This window comes from Crotalus tigris, unplaced genomic scaffold, assembly GCF_016545835.1.
Source record: "Crotalus tigris isolate CLP2741 ecotype Arizona unplaced genomic scaffold, ASM1654583v1 scf7180000017646.2482762, whole genome shotgun sequence".
Classification (NCBI taxonomy): Eukaryota; Metazoa; Chordata; class Lepidosauria; order Squamata; family Viperidae; genus Crotalus; species Crotalus tigris.
Window position 1 is genome coordinate 437,975 of NW_024096538.1, and position 15,606 is coordinate 453,580.

The window sequence follows — 15,606 nt, forward strand, 5'->3', positions numbered from 1 at the left end:
ATACCCTTTTAAGCATTTCCATTTTTGAATGGAACCAAGAACCAATTTAGTATAGTGGTTAGGGGCGCCAGGAGATAGTGTGTTCCAGTTCTGCCTTGGGCACAAAGCAGCTAGGTGACTTTGACCCAGTCACTTTCAACCCTAGAAAAAAAAGAGCTGGCAAAGCACTTCTGAAATTGCCAAGAAAACTGCAAGAGCCTGTGTAGTCACCAGTAGTAAGACTGACTCAAAGTCACCTGCCCCCAAACCCACTCTAAACTAGAAGTTGAAATTGTACATTAATTGTAAACTAAAAACTGAACTTATTGTTAAGTTCCCTTACATGGCTAGACCATCTTAAGTTTTCCTTGTATAGGTTAGTCATATCCATTCTTGAATTATAAATTAAAAATTCTCTATAAATGTCTTTACACTATTACTTATTTGCAATTTGTGCATGGCTTTTAGAGCATGCAAATATACTCATTTTTATATTGGTACAGAACTTATTCCATGCAAAAATGTGAGGATGTAGCCAAATTAGATCTATGTAATTTTTATAAGAGATACAGATAACAGCATTTTCTTTCAGGAATATGACATGGCTACTAAAGTTTATAGCTCAAACGTCTGGCTTATGAAAGGTATCTGTGGAAGTGGCTATTTATGAGCACCAATTCCTATATGGCCTCATTTACTACTCAAATATATAGCATCCTTAATGCTGCTTTTTAAAAATATTTTGAAACAGATATTTCCCCCATTGGTCACAAAAGTAGGATGATGTTTCCTGAAAGTAATGTAATAATTAGAATGTTCTTCCATTTGTACTCATTGGAAAACTTGAAAACATTTCCATGATCGAAAAATATGAGAATTAAACTGATGACAGTTTTATAAAAAATGCCATTTTTCTAGGTTAAAAAAATGGCCAACCTAGAAAAGTTAAATATGTCACAATGAATGGCTTAAAGACATTTTTCCTTATGTGTAAATAGCAGTTTCTTATCTTTTCTCATGTTAAATATATATTTATAATGTCTATGTAACTACATTGTTTTGGGACTTAGTTCAGTCTTGTGGAAGCATATAGAAACTTAGACATGAATAGTAATAAAACTACTCAATGGTTAAATTTGTTTGGCAATGTACTCTAAATTTTCTAAGACAGAAAAATCTGATGTTCAAACAAATACATTTAAACACTTGGCATCACAAAAATATGATGATGGTCTTTGCCAATAAATCACTTTATCTGTTTATACACAAATTCTGTAAACATCTGTTTACCTAAAAATTCATTATAAACTTTTAATTGTTCATTTTGGCCAAGAGGTTTTATGCTTCCATTCTAGCATATCAGTTGTCATAAACTAAATGTAATAATTACAAAATAAATGTAGTAATAAAACCCTACATTTCAGATTTGGTAAGCAATAAAACAAATACATGTGTCAAGTTCTTTTCTTGATTGCACATTTTATATTGGAAGCTAAAATGTCACAAAACATGGAAATAAATGTCTATCATTATTGTTGTTATTATTATTATTTAGTAATTTACCATCAAACTCTAATACATCAAGAAGGTAGCAATTCCAAGCCAAGAAAGCCTTCACTTTCAAAAAAGTTGATGAAAGTTTTCTGAATACTTTACTGTTATATAAAGTTATACATCCATGCCAAACTATTCAACATCATATAGCAACAGTCTTTTAGTAGTGGCCAGGATGTTACCATCAGTTAATTGAGGATGGAACTATGTAATGTAAGTAAAAATTCCAAGCTGGAAGAATTAACATAAATATTTGTGTTTATAGTATGAAGAAGTTGCAGTTTTTGAAGCTGGGAAGAAAGAAGGAGTGAGAGTATTTTCCATTTTAGAAATGCTGAGGCACAAAACACAGTTGCTTCTAGAATTTTCATACATGAAATCCTTTGTCCTGTATGTGCATCATGTGTAACCGTAAAGTCTGTAAACTGCTCACTATTCGTCTCTGATGTCCAATAAGAGCAACTCCAATTCTTCTAATGTCACTGCAAGATAAAAGTAATGTTGGGAAATATTGGTTGAAGTACAGAAAATACAAAGACAAATTGTTCAAAGCTGTTTTTAAACCTGAAATATTCAAACAATTCCATGTTGTTCTTCAGCCTGAAAACTATTAGAAAATGGAAATCATAGATGTTGAGTAACTGGATTTGAAATGTAATAGAAGTTTGCATTTTAGACTATGGTTAGACTAAAATGCAAATTTTCATTATATTTCAAATCCAGTTACTATTTTATTTTTATGAGGAATGAATATTTGTTGACTTAACTCATCCCTGCCATTTTGTGATGTGTCCTTGCACTTTCTAAAATTCCAATCTTACCCACTGTTCTATAAAAGTTAGGAACCCCAGTAAATAATGTACTTACTCAATACTCATTCTTGAAACAAGATCCATAGATGTGTACCCTGCTGCCATGAAATTAGTTTTGTATTGGCCCATTTTTATTGAGTCCAGCCAATCATTGACTGATACAAAGAAGGGATATTCTGGAATTTCGCCAGGTGAATCTGGCATTCTGTGAAAAGAATAATATATTATTGATTTAGTTTTATGATACCTTCTTAGTACATTAGGCTGAAAATTAAACATTACACAAGCTATGAACTCTTGATATCTTTTCCTCTGGAGATTCTCAATCATCCAGATCATAGTTGTCTCAAATGAGCTAAAGATGAGACTTCAACATTTGGTTGCTACTATGTTTGGCCTTGGGTCCTGGCTAGAGAAAGTGGACAACTATTTAATGCAGATATAAGGCTATAGAATAGTTAATAAGGGACCTCTGACCCAATATTGGGGTGTATGTACACACACACAAAAGCATTAAAGCTTTTGTGATTCTTAATTTACACACACACACATACTCAGTAGAAGGAATTTCCTTATGAAGTCTTCCCTATTGAATGATTGTGAGAAGTTACAAGAACTACAGACTGCTAGACATATGAGTATATCATAAAACCAGACATGAATACATAATAAAAGACATTTATACATGTGCCTTGGCCATTTCATAACTAAAATAAGTGCAGGAAGATAACTGATCAGTCTTTTTCTTTAAACTTGAATGAGAACTAATTTTAAAAAATGCAGGGTAATTATTTTTTTTTAACACAATTGGAATTTGTTGGTATATACTAAGTGACAAATCATTCCACATTACTGTTCTTTATAAGCATGTGATTCCTGGAGCAATGGAAGTTTATCATATGGAAAACATCCGAACTGGCCTTATGCATTAAGTATAGGGTATAACTGAAGGAAAAAATTAAGAATATCTGACATGATAGAGGAAACAAAAAGGAATGATGATTAAAAAATGACTGGTTTAATACAAATCAAAATCATCATATATAATGCAATTAACATGCCTATTTAAAGGGTGACAATCATGCACGAACATACAAGAAGCATACTGAAATGGTTCTTACATTAGTACATCCTCGACTAAAGTATGAAGAGAGCTGGGGTTTCGTATCAATTTGTCTAAGAAGCTGACAATGTCGATGAACTTTGGCCGATGGCTTCTTTCCTTTTGCCAGCAATGAAGCATTAGTTGATGGAGGGCAGCTGGACAGCCCATGGGAGCTGGAAGCCTATATCCTTCTTCGATGGACAGAATGACCTATGCAAAAAATGGGGGAAGAGATTTATTTATTTAATTATTTATCAAACTTGTATGCTGCCCATCTCGCCAAAGGCAGCTTAGGGACACTGAATAAAATGCGCTCTAAAATATTAAAACAATAAAGGATCTTAAATTTAAAATCCAGTTAAAATAAAACCAAGCAGGATAGAGAGGGAGAGAGCAAAGTGCACCCAGTGAGGAGATGGGGTGTTTTCTACCCCATTATTCCCCTTCAAAGTGCCATACCCCCATTAGGACTCCAGATTAGTTAGCACAGCCATATCTTCAAGGACTCTTGGAAGCATTCCAAATGGGAGCAGATGCCAGCGGGTGGAGCCATAGTAGAAAAGGCTCTTCTGGATCCCACTAGGTCACAGGTCAGTAACCTGTGGCTCCTGAGCCTCATGCAGCTCTTTGAGCCTTCCTTTGCGGCTCCCAGCCTCTGCCATTTGCAGAGAGAGACAGAGAGACAGAGACAGAGACAGAGCTTCTCTCTCTCTCTCTCTCTCCCTCCCTCTTCCTCTCTCTCTCTCGCTCTCTCTCTCTCCCTCTTCCTCTCTCTCTCTCTCTCTCTCTCTCTCTCTGTGTGTGTAAAAAAGAGAGTAGCCTCACCCTGTTCCGATGAGCTGACAAGCTTATTGGGCAGGGCTCCTCCCTTTGCTGCATCTCTGCAGGAAGCAGGAAGCAGGAAGGGCAGAAGAGAGCTAGCTAGCCCAGCTATGCTGTCTCAGGAATTCTGGGAGTTGAAGTCCATGAGTCATAAAAGAGCCGAGGTTGTCTGCCCTTGAGCTAGCCCAATAAGAGAAAAAGCCAGCTTGCCAGTTGAGCAGAAGATCGGAGAGACGAAGAGAGAGGGGGGAAGAGAGAATGAGAGGGAGAGAAAGAGAGAAAGAGGGAGAGAGAGAGAGAGAGAGAGAGAGAGGAAAGAGAGAGAGGGGGGAGGGAGAGGAAAGAGGGAGAGGAAAGACAGAGAAAGAGAGGGGGGAGAAAAGAGAGATAGAGAGAAAGAGAAAGAGGAAAGAAAAAAAGAGAAAGAGAGAAAGAGAGAGAGGAAAGAGAGAAAGAGAAAGGGACAGAGAGAAAGAAAGAGAAAGAGAGGGAGAGAGAGGGAGGGAGAGAGAGGGGGAGAGGAGAGAGAGAGAGAGAAAGAGAGAGAGAGAGACACACGGAGGGAGAGACAGAGAAAGACAAAGAGAGAAACTCTTTTGACATCTAAAATGAAGGTAACACTGCATGTATCCTTTTTATCTTTATTATATATTATATAAACTATTCCTAGTTTCCCCCTAACTATAACCCTATGAAGTAATTCAGCCAGCTTTTCTGCCTTATTTTTGTTAAACCAGAACAAAGTACACCAGAGTTTTTGACAAGGGTTCTCAAACTGTAGGTCACCTATGGCTTAATAATATTTTTAAACTTGATCGAGCTTGCACAGACGAGAGTTTAGTCAAAATTCTGAGATTTGCTTTTTTTTGCAATTGATACTTTGTCATGGCAGAATATTGGAGAAACTTTGCGATGAATAGATTAAATTTAATTATTAGAAATAAGTGGTATATTTCTTTCTTGCCCTCAATTTTATTTATGGTGTGAGAATCACACAAATTCATTTATCATTTAGGGGTACTACGATGTTTGAGAACCATTGGCTTATGGCTAGGCACAAAAAGGAAACTCTGCTGATGTATATTATATGCCAGTGGTAGTGAACCTAGGGCATGGGTGCCAGAGGTGGCACTCAGAGCCCTATCTGGGGGCACATGTGCCATTGCCCCAGCCCCACCTCCCCTGCGGCCTCCTCACCAGCAGCTACCCTGGAAGAGAGTCGGCCTGCACGGAATAGCGCAGCCAAGGACATCGCACTGGGACAAGACTCTGCCCTTGCATCCCATCGTGTGTAGTTGATTCTGCGGGGCATGAGCAGAGGGCGTAGCTGCCATGGCACTGCTGGGTCGCCTGGGTGATCTGCGGCAGGCCATGGAGGCAGTGGATGGCCCTGCAGGCAGGCGGGGGTAGAGCGGGGCGGGCTGGGGGCAGGGTGGGCTGGGGGTGGGTGGGGCAGGGATGGAGAGGGTGGGGTGGGGAGCAGAGTAGGGGTGGGTAGGAGGGCGGGGCTGGTTTTTGGGCACTCGGTCTCTAAAAGATTTGCCATCACTGTTATATGCTATGATTAGTCCTTGGGTTAGGACTAGTCACCTTTCAAAGTTGCAATGGTGCTGAACAACTGGTACTTATGATGAGTCCTTGTAGTTCTGGTCATTGCAACATCCCAGGTCAGGTGATGTTTTTCAATGTTCCCACAAGCACATTTAATTGGGAAGCCAATAGGAAGTTGAAAGTTTTAGTTGCATGAGTTGCACTTGCTTATCAGTGGCAAGTGCAAGTGAGGAACAGCAGTTGTTAAGTGATGCAGTCTCATGATATCATGTCTTACAATCCCCACATGCTAAATAATCATACCAAAAGAGATTGCAGTAGAAATGAACAATGAACAAGAGTTTTGCTTCTATCCTGAAACTTTTGCTTCAATTATGTTTCTCCCCAGGTATTAATCTTTGATGTCAAAGCTAAGAATACTAAATAATTTGACTTTAGCAATAGAATTTCAATGGTACTTGTTCTATGGCGATTTAAACTATATTAGTTGCAGCTAGTAGTGATCAATGGGGAATCAGTTTTTATTTTCCACTTTCTAACAGTATGTGGTAGTAACAGTGATTCCTTTGCATGTTTATTCAGAAGCCAAGTCTTACTATATTCAGTAGGACTTATTACTAGTGTGCTCCTGGATAGTTGTAGTTTTTTTGTTTTCTTTTCAATAAACAATGGAATAAATGCATCCTGAAAAAATAATAACTGTAATAACTAGTTAAAACTTACATCCTGATTAGACATCTCCCAATATGGTCTTTCTCCATATGACATTACTTCCCACATGACAATTCCATAACTCCATGAATCGCTTGCAGAAGAAAATTTCCTGTAGGCTATAGCTTCAGGAGCAGTCCATCTTATTGGTATTTTTCCACCCTGAAAATATATATTGAAAAATTCTCAGTATTTAAATCTAACAAAAATACTCTCCAGTGAGTAATCCTACAAACATATTAAAATAAATGCAATTCATAACTGCTGACAGAAACAGAAATATTCTGTTATAATTCATGTATTAACAGAACATTACTTATCTAGTACTGTATCATAACTGAAAACTAAATGCATTTTAGTTCTTTAAGGCACTTAATATTATGTTAACCATATTCAGATTGAATAGGTGGCAAATTATTGTATTTCACTTTGATCATGAATTAAAGTGCCATCATTATTGTTTTCTTTGAAAGTTTATATTCAAAGTATGATGCAAAGTAAATCCTTCTGAATTAAAGTTCATCTATTTATCTAAAATGTATTGTGGCTCATCTGTATTTCGTAGTTATTACTTTCAAAACACATTTGTCTTTTACTTCTGCAAACATTCTAAACTGTGCATATTAGTTAAATTCAAGTCTAAACTATTTCTGCTTATAAATCATGTTTACTAAATGAGGATTGTAAATGTTACCAACATAGTATAATACACTAGCTTTCATGTAATTAGTTGTAAAATCTGCCAATTGTACATTACATTAATTATTTTGTTTAACAGTAATAAAAATAGCATTTTTGTTATCTTAAATATTAATGTATTTATCATAGAATAAGTTTTGGATCCAAATCCAGATAGTTATCAAAATGCACCCTGGTCTATTAAGCTTTGTAGTGTAATATATTTGCTGGTCATAATTCTGTTAAGTAAATGAATATTCTATGATTTTTCTCTTTCAATTCATTTTTAAAATATTTTTGAATTTATTCCATTAATCTTCTTCCAGTTTAGCAGAACAAAAATTGGCTAGTCATATGGTCTCACAAGAACATGGCACAGTTTAAATATCTATGATCACATATAACAGAAAATAGCTAAAATTGAGAAAATAATTATTATGGATACAAGCTAAATAAAAATACAATCTTTATTATTATTACTGCATAGCCAACAATACCTAAAGTTGCATTAGATCTTAGTTCTTCTGTCTTTTGTTTCTATATGCCTTTTTTCCATACCTGAATTTTCCCATTTCTCAAAACCTAAATTCTAATTCATATAAGTCTTTACTTTTTAACTAGAAGCATTGTATCAGTATCCTTGTTTCTAAATCATTTCTGTTTGATATCTTTATCAATTAAATAAAAAACCTGAAATGAGGGAGATCAGGAGACTCTAAAATAGAGAAAACTAATAGTATAGATGTATTTAATTGCTTGCAAAGTTCTAAAATCTGCATACTAACACCAACAATATAATAACCAAATAATGGAGCATTGAATGGTATATTTTTTAATATTCTTTTGTGAAGGCTTCTGTTTGAGGCATAGATTTTCCCCACTGCCAGTTTTAGTTTAGTTTAGTTTAATTTTCTAACCTAGTTTTGGGGGTAAGCTTAAACTCAAAATCCTAATAAACAATTTATTTTTTCTTTCTTTTTTATTGCATTTCTCTAAATTGTTTTCTGGTTTATTGAATACTAAATAGAGTAAAACAATAGAAATGAAAATTACAAACATTCATTTAGAGAATTCCATAAAGATACATCTCTTCTGTATATGGCACATCTACAGCACTGTAGTGTAGTGTAATCTCCTGTTATACACATAATGGCTAAAATTGCATTTTTAATATTTCATAGATGATGGTTCCTTTTGTAAATCCATAAGATAAACAGGAATGGAAAATTTCATTACTCAATTACTTTTTGTAAAGTATACTTTTATGCAAAAAAAATCTGTTACCCTTTTTATACATACATATACTTAGTAAAACATGAAACTAAGCAATGTCTATTCATGAATAATAGAGGGATGTATTTGCTTCTGCAGAGCTTAAATAATATTTATAGTGTTTGATGAAACTGGTAAAAAAACTTCAGCCCTAGTATGCTTCTCTTTCTGATAACAATGCTATAAATAAAATTATATTTATTAAAATTTATTGTTTACAAGTGCTCTATCACCAAATTAAAATAAATATGCATTTTTACCAATACGAAACTTATATATCAGATCATCCAAAATGGTCACTTTACTCCTAGACTGATTATCTAAGGCATATTTTAACATGTTGCAGCTGAACATAATTTCTTAAATTTATAATGAGTTTTGGGAAATGTAAATTTCAGTTTTCATACAAAAGGCATAACTAGAATTCACAGTTGCCCAGTTTCTAGTCCAGTACTTTAACCAGTACATCAAAATGACTCTTATTTCTCCTTCTGGTTTGCCCAAAACTAAAATAGCAGTTTCCTTGGGTTTGAATAATATATCAAAGTTTGGGTTCTGGTTAACAAGTCAACTGGCAAAAGACAATTGTAAATCTTGGTATGTACACACACACAGAGATACAAAGACACAATCTCATTAACTCTTTCTTTTCCTTAGTATATTAGGCAAACACAGAGACAAAGCACTATAAATTGTAGCTTTTCCTAAGTTGGACAGATGATACCTGTTGAGTCCTCAGCTTAATGGCAATAAATCACAGAGCATCTCGTAGTGTCAAGAAGCCTTTATTGTTGTTTCTTCAACTCCATTTCAGCTCTGAGGCACGCAGGTCTCTCTGCCTCTCTTAAGAACACTTCCCCGGACCAAATGGCAACATTTGGCGCGCTCCGCTCCTCACGCATGTGCGCGAAGCCGGCGCCAGCCAGTCTGGTCCCGGGCAGCTTGCAACTGCCCGGGACCGGTGCAACGTCCCGAGCCTGCCTTTGCAGGCTCAGGACACAACACCCCTTCCCACCCGGCTAAGACTAATAAACTATATCAGTGTTTCCCAAACTTGACAATTTTAAGGCATGAGGACTTCAACTCCCAGAATTCCACAGCCAGCAACGCTGGCTGTGGAATTCTGGGAGTTGAAGTCCACATGCCTTAAAATTGTCAAGTTTGGGAAACACTGAACTATATGAATAATTACATGCGACCTCAACACGAGCGTGGTGTGCCAACCCATGCTCCAATGGTACCGGGCTATTATTCTGGGGATTAATACCCAATGCCCGTATTTCCATTGTTCCCAACAACAGACACCCTCTCACTGTTTCTGCTTTGCCAGCAGAGTTACAAAGTCTTCAAGGTACTTAGGAGATCTCTTAACTCTCTGTGATCTCCTTAGATCCTGATAATCCCCAATTTCATTTTGCCCAGAGGATGACATGAAGTTGCCCCCTTTTTCGAACCCTGGTGGTCCCCATGGACCGTGCCCTGATGCCTGGTCTGCTTGCTTGCCCACCGGGCTCGTCAGACCAGGACTTTGTTCTCCCAATAACCTGGTTGACCTGCCTAGTTGCAGGCTCTCTGGCCCCTGCCACTGTTAGGCAACTCTGTAGTGCCTCCCAGGCCCACACTGGACCTATCAAGGGGCTGCATTCCTTCGCTCCCCAGTCCCGTAACGGGACTGTCTAGGGCTTCAATATTTCCCCAAAACTCAGTTGCCTCCCCATCTGTGCCGGAGGTGTCAGAATTGGGATGTGTCTCTCCAGCCACCTCCCTGTGTGAATACTTCCTTCTGGAAACAGTAGCAGTACTGGGCCAACTAGACTGGTTGTGTGCCAGCTCTCTTGCAATGTTTGAGTTATTAGGATGCTCCCGGTTATTCTCCCTGACTGGAGTGCTGAATGGTATTGGTGAAGGATGAGTATGCCCCCTGGGTGACTCCCTGGCTGGAGTAGGCACTGGTGCCTGTGTGTTTCCTAGTTCCCATGGATTCCTGTTTGGAACACTTGCGGAATCCTGGAATAGGCCATCTGCGGCCTCTCTGTTGGGGCCCGGCTGCTGCCAACACCCATCCCTTTGCCCATAGAGGTCCCCCTCCCCCCCTGGAAAAGGCCCAGGAGTTTCTGAGGTTGAGTACAGTCTTGTACACAGCTGGTCAATATGCCGCTGAAGGACACGACCATCATCCAACGAGACCTCGTATGACAAGGGACTGGTAACCTTGCATACTACAGCAGGAACCCACAAGTGACCTGGCCCGTAATTACGGGTCCATACCGGGGCACCCACTTGTAGATACCTTGGTGCCCTGGGTTGTGTAGCCTTAGGAGGCAGTCTGTCCGGGTGCAACCGGTCAAGGTTAGTAGTCAGTTTGCGCCTCCAGCGAAGTTCAGCTGGGCTTTTCCCAGTAGAAGTTGAAGGTGTGGTGCGATACGCAAGAAGAAAGTCTGCCAACCTGTGGTGCCAGTCTCCATAGGTCAGTTTCTTTAAAGCATCCTTGGTGATGCGGACCATCCATTCAGCCATACCGTTGGTGGAAGGGTGGAATGGTGCAGAGGTGGCATGACGAATCATGTTGGCTGTAAGAAAGCTTGGAATTCGGAAGAGGTGAATTGAGGGCCATTGTTAGACACCAACACATCCGGAAGCCCATGTGCAGCAAAAATCCCCCTCAGTACTTGAATGGTCTTGGCAGTGGTGGTTGAAGAGACAGGTACAACCTCAAGCCATTTTGAATAGCTATCAACCAGGACCAAGAAGAATTGACCCTGAAAGGGCCCAGCGTAATCGATGTGCACCCTAGACCAAGGTGACTGTGTTTCCTCCCATCTATGCACAGGAGCCTGGGGCATTTCTGGGCATGAGCGCTGACAAAGATGGCATGCGTGCACCTTAGCCTCAGTTTCCTTGTCTAACCCAGGCCACCACAAATGGCTGCGCGCAAGCGCCTTCATTCTTACAATGCCAGGATGGCCCTCATGAAGGGAACCTAAGACTCTAGACCTCATTGAGGTAGGAATAACAACTCTGCTGCCCCACAGCAGGCAACCCTGAAAAGTTGATAACTCATGTTTCTTAAGCCAGAAACTCTGAAACTCAGTACCTGGACAACTCTCTGGCCATCCAGACAAAACCCAGGATAAGACACAAGGGAGTGTGAGATCTGTGGCTGATTCAGCAGCCACATCCCTGGCATTTAAAGGTGAGTCAGGCAATGCCTGAATGGAAAGGATGTTGATGGCAGGGGCAGGATCAGCCTCCACTACCTGTAAGGGTAATCTACTGAGGCCATCAGCATGGCCCATTTCTTTACCAGGTTTGTGAACTAAGGAAAAGTCATAGGCTGACAGGAAGATGGACCATCTCAGCATCCTAGGGGAGATGATATGGGGGGTTTGTTTGTTTGTGGTAAACAACCCCAACAAAGACTTATGGTCAGTGTACACTGTGAAATACCTGCCATATAAAAAACCATGGAATTTTTTAATTCCAGCAACAACAGCTAAGGCCTCCCTGTCGATCTGGATGTAGTTTCACTCAGCAGAAGACAAGGTTCTGGAGTAATACGCAACAGGAACCTGAGTTCCATCAGGTCTAAGGTGGCTAAGTACTGCTCCCACCCCATAAGGGGAGGCATCACAAGCGATGCACACAGGGAGAGTTTCATTAAAATGTGCAAGCACATTATTGGATGTGAGTAAGGTCTTAACCTCATTGAAGCTTGCTTCATGTGCTTGTGACCACTGCCACACTGCCTGTTTGTCCAGAAGCCTATGAAGTGGTTCAGCTACATTAGCTTTGTTAGGAATGAATGCATTATAGAAATTCAAGAGGCCCAGAAAAGCTTGTAGTTCAGCTTTGGACTTAGGCCTAGGAGCTTGCATGATAGCTTTTAATTTGGACTCAGCAGGATGAATCCCATTGGCATCTATTTTGAATCCCAGGAAATCTGTAGAAGGTACCCCAATTTTACACTTGTCTTTTTTTAGCTTGAGGTCTATTTTCCAGAACCGTAGCAGGACAGCCCTCAATCTCTCAGCTAAATTTTGAGTGGAGTCTCCAGCTATTAAGACATCATCAAAATAGGGGCAAACCCCTGGTATACCCCTCAAGGTATTTTCCATTATGCTTTGGAAAATTCCAGGAGCCACATTTACTCCAAATTGTAGTCTTTTGACTTTGAATGCCCCCCTGTGTGTTACAATGGTTTGTGCTACAGCAGCAGCTTCATCAACAGGTAACTGTTGATAAGCCTGTGCTAAATCTAGCTTTGCAAAAACACACCCCCTCTTGAGGGAAGCCAGAATATGGCTGACTACAGGTACAGGATAGGCATGTTGTTGCAATGCCTTATTTAGGGTGCATTTGTAATCTGCACAGATGCGAATGTCCCCATTAGCCTTAAGAGGCGTGACTATGGGAGTTTCCCAAGGACTGGAGTCAACAAGTTCTAAGACTCCTTGCTGAATCAATTTGTCCAATTCAGCATCAATTTTTTCTTTTAAAGTAAAAGGTACTCTCCTTGCTTTTACTCTGATAGGAGTGACAGTGGGGTCCAATTTTAAGGAAATTGGAGGCCCTTTGTATGTACCCAGCTGTGGGCTGAAGACATCTGCAAATTCTTTGCAGACTTCTTGTAGACCTACTGTTTGCAAGCTATTGAGCCCTGTAACTTGTATTCCCAAGGCCTCAAACCAATTGAGTCCTATGAGACTTGTGCGCTCACCCCCAACTATCAATACATCTAATGGACCTTCAAAATCCTTATATTGTACGTTAAGGGTGGCCTCCCCTTAACACACACTTTGGAGTTTTGAAAGTCTGTTAGAACTATATTGGATGGCCTAAGCTTGGCCTGGAACCCACTGCTAGAGCAAATCTTTCTAAATGTGTGAATGGAAATAATTGAAAGTGCAGACCCAGTGTCTAGTTTCATGACCAATGGAACTCCTTGCAACTTCACTTTAAGTGACAGTTTCTTTTTGAGTGGCTTGTGTGTGCCTGTCCTATAAATGCTTCTTCGTGAAGCACAGAAGCCCACCCTGTTTTGGCTGGGGACCCTGGTACCTTTCAGGCGCAATCTCGGGGTTGTACCTTCTGATGGCCCAGACACACAGCTGCTATGTGGCCTTGCTTCCCACATGCTCTACAGATTGCAGAACGGAACCTTTAGTCGGTCCTCTTGTGGCGACCTCCACACCCGAAACACTTGGGTACAGCTGAAGACTTTTCTTTGCCTTCCTTCTGCTTCCTTTCTTTGGCTGGGTAGAGATGATCCACCTCTTCTTCAGGATCCTCTTCCGAGTTCTCCTGGACTCCCTCATGGTGCACGGAAACAGTTTCTGGAGTATTTCTGATAGGCCTCATATTCTTGATTGCCCGACCTGCTGCCTCTTCTGCAGTAACCTCTCTCAAGGCATCTTGGAATGATATGTCTTCCTTTGCAAAATGTCTCTGCTGCAAGTGTCTGTTTCTAAGCCCACATACAAATCTGTCTCTCAGCCTTTCTTCTAAGTCTTTAAACTCACAAAGCTTAGCTGCTCTTCTCAAAGCTGCAATGTATTCTTTAGCTGATTCACCAGCCCATTGATCCCTCTGTTCAAAAGTATGTCTCCATGCAATAACAGACAACTTGGGCTGAAAATGTTCTTTTAGTAATTTTTTAAAATCTGTGTAGGTAACAGATTCAAGAGGCGCAGGGGCTGCTAGATTTTCAGCAATTTCAAATGCATCTTGACCACAAACACAGAGCAAAGTAGCGACCTTTAAGTCATTTTCTCTTACTTGGTTTACTTTCAAGTAGTTTTCTACTCTGGCCACATAAGACTCCCATCTTTCTGGGTGCCTGACATCAAATTCAGAGAGCCTTCCTATCTTTGCCATTTTCTCTTTTGTAAGGAAAGGGTCTATCAGCCAGCTTACCTCCAACGACGCTATATTGGCAGGCAGGTGCTGAATTTAAGGCTGTCTTCCTAGCTGTTCTCCAGACCCCTGGGTAAGCTTACAATTCTTTTAATTGATTGTAAGGCATCCCACCTTCGTCGCCAGTGTTGAGTCCTCAGCTTAATGGCAATAAATCACAGAGCATCTCGTAGTGTCAAGAAGCCTTTATTGTTGTTTCTTCAGCTCCGTTTCAGCTCTGAGGCACGCAGGCCTCTCTGCCTCTCTTAAGAACACTTCCCCGGACCAAATGGCAACATTTGGCATGCTCCGCTCCTCGCGCATGCGCATGAAGCCGGCACCAGCCAGTCTGGTCCCGGGCAGCTTGCAACTGCCCGGGACCGTTGCAACGTCCCGAGCCTGCCTTTGCAGGCTCGGGACACAACAATACCCCAAAAGCTTAAGTAGGGAGGCAGAATCATAGACTTAATTAGTCCAGTACATTACATTAATATCTCTCTTCCTCCCTCACCATCCTATTTAATTTTTGTTGGTACAAAAGATATTCCAAAATTGATTTAAAAATAGAAGTAGCATCACTAAAAGAAAAAAAAGAAAATTCTAAGTGCTATCTGTGAGTATGACACAGTCTTGTTTATCACTACCCCACCCAACCTGCTTCACCCCAAAATAAAATTCATCCCTTAATCACCAGAAGATTGCTCACTTTTCAGATAAATATATAAATTATCATCCAGAGAAAGAACAAAGGAATCCCATTCTTGTTTCTAAGATTTTCCAGAATAGTATTAACAAAATCTTCCTAAATAGTTTTCCTAGTGTTGTCATTTAGGTGGGGGATGGCCACTGCTTGAAAAAGTATTACTCCCAAAGCAAAATCAAAAGATTCTTTTTGAACATCAAAGGGATAAATACAATATAGATGGTGGAAGAGGTTGGAAGGCAAAATCTGATTTTAGTGATAAAAATGCCTGCTGTACAGTAGAACAATTGACTTAAATTTCTTGTGTGAGCTGCGAACTCAGGTATGCAATGTTGATAAAAATTTCCCCCATCAAAATTGGTCCCCCTTGCACCTCATACAGTAACAAGAGAAATTAGAGTCCATTTTAGCTAGCTGCATCTGGATTATCTCAAAAGAAATATAGTACCCAAAATAATTCACAATAGGCAACTAAAAAAAACTCATTAAAGCTTAGCTCCAGAAGTTGTTCTGGAGAACAACTGTCA

The 15,606-nt window shown here is 39.8% G+C and overlaps 1 protein-coding gene across 1 annotated transcript in view; it reads right to left on the reverse strand.

The window, feature by feature from the left end:
- Positions 1-1,034: 1,034 nt before the first annotated feature.
- Positions 1,035-15,606, reverse strand: part of EPHA6 (EPH receptor A6) — a 429,534-nt gene continuing 414,962 nt past the window's right edge. The window contains exons 15-18 of the mRNA XM_039335687.1: positions 6,547-6,696; positions 3,467-3,660; positions 2,401-2,550; positions 1,035-2,015 (exon numbers count right to left, since the gene is read on the reverse strand). Of these exons, the coding sequence (XP_039191621.1) occupies positions 1,901-2,015; positions 2,401-2,550; positions 3,467-3,660; positions 6,547-6,696 (609 nt within the window). The 3' untranslated portion in view covers positions 1,035-1,900. The remainder of the gene's footprint in view (positions 2,016-2,400; positions 2,551-3,466; positions 3,661-6,546; positions 6,697-15,606) is intronic.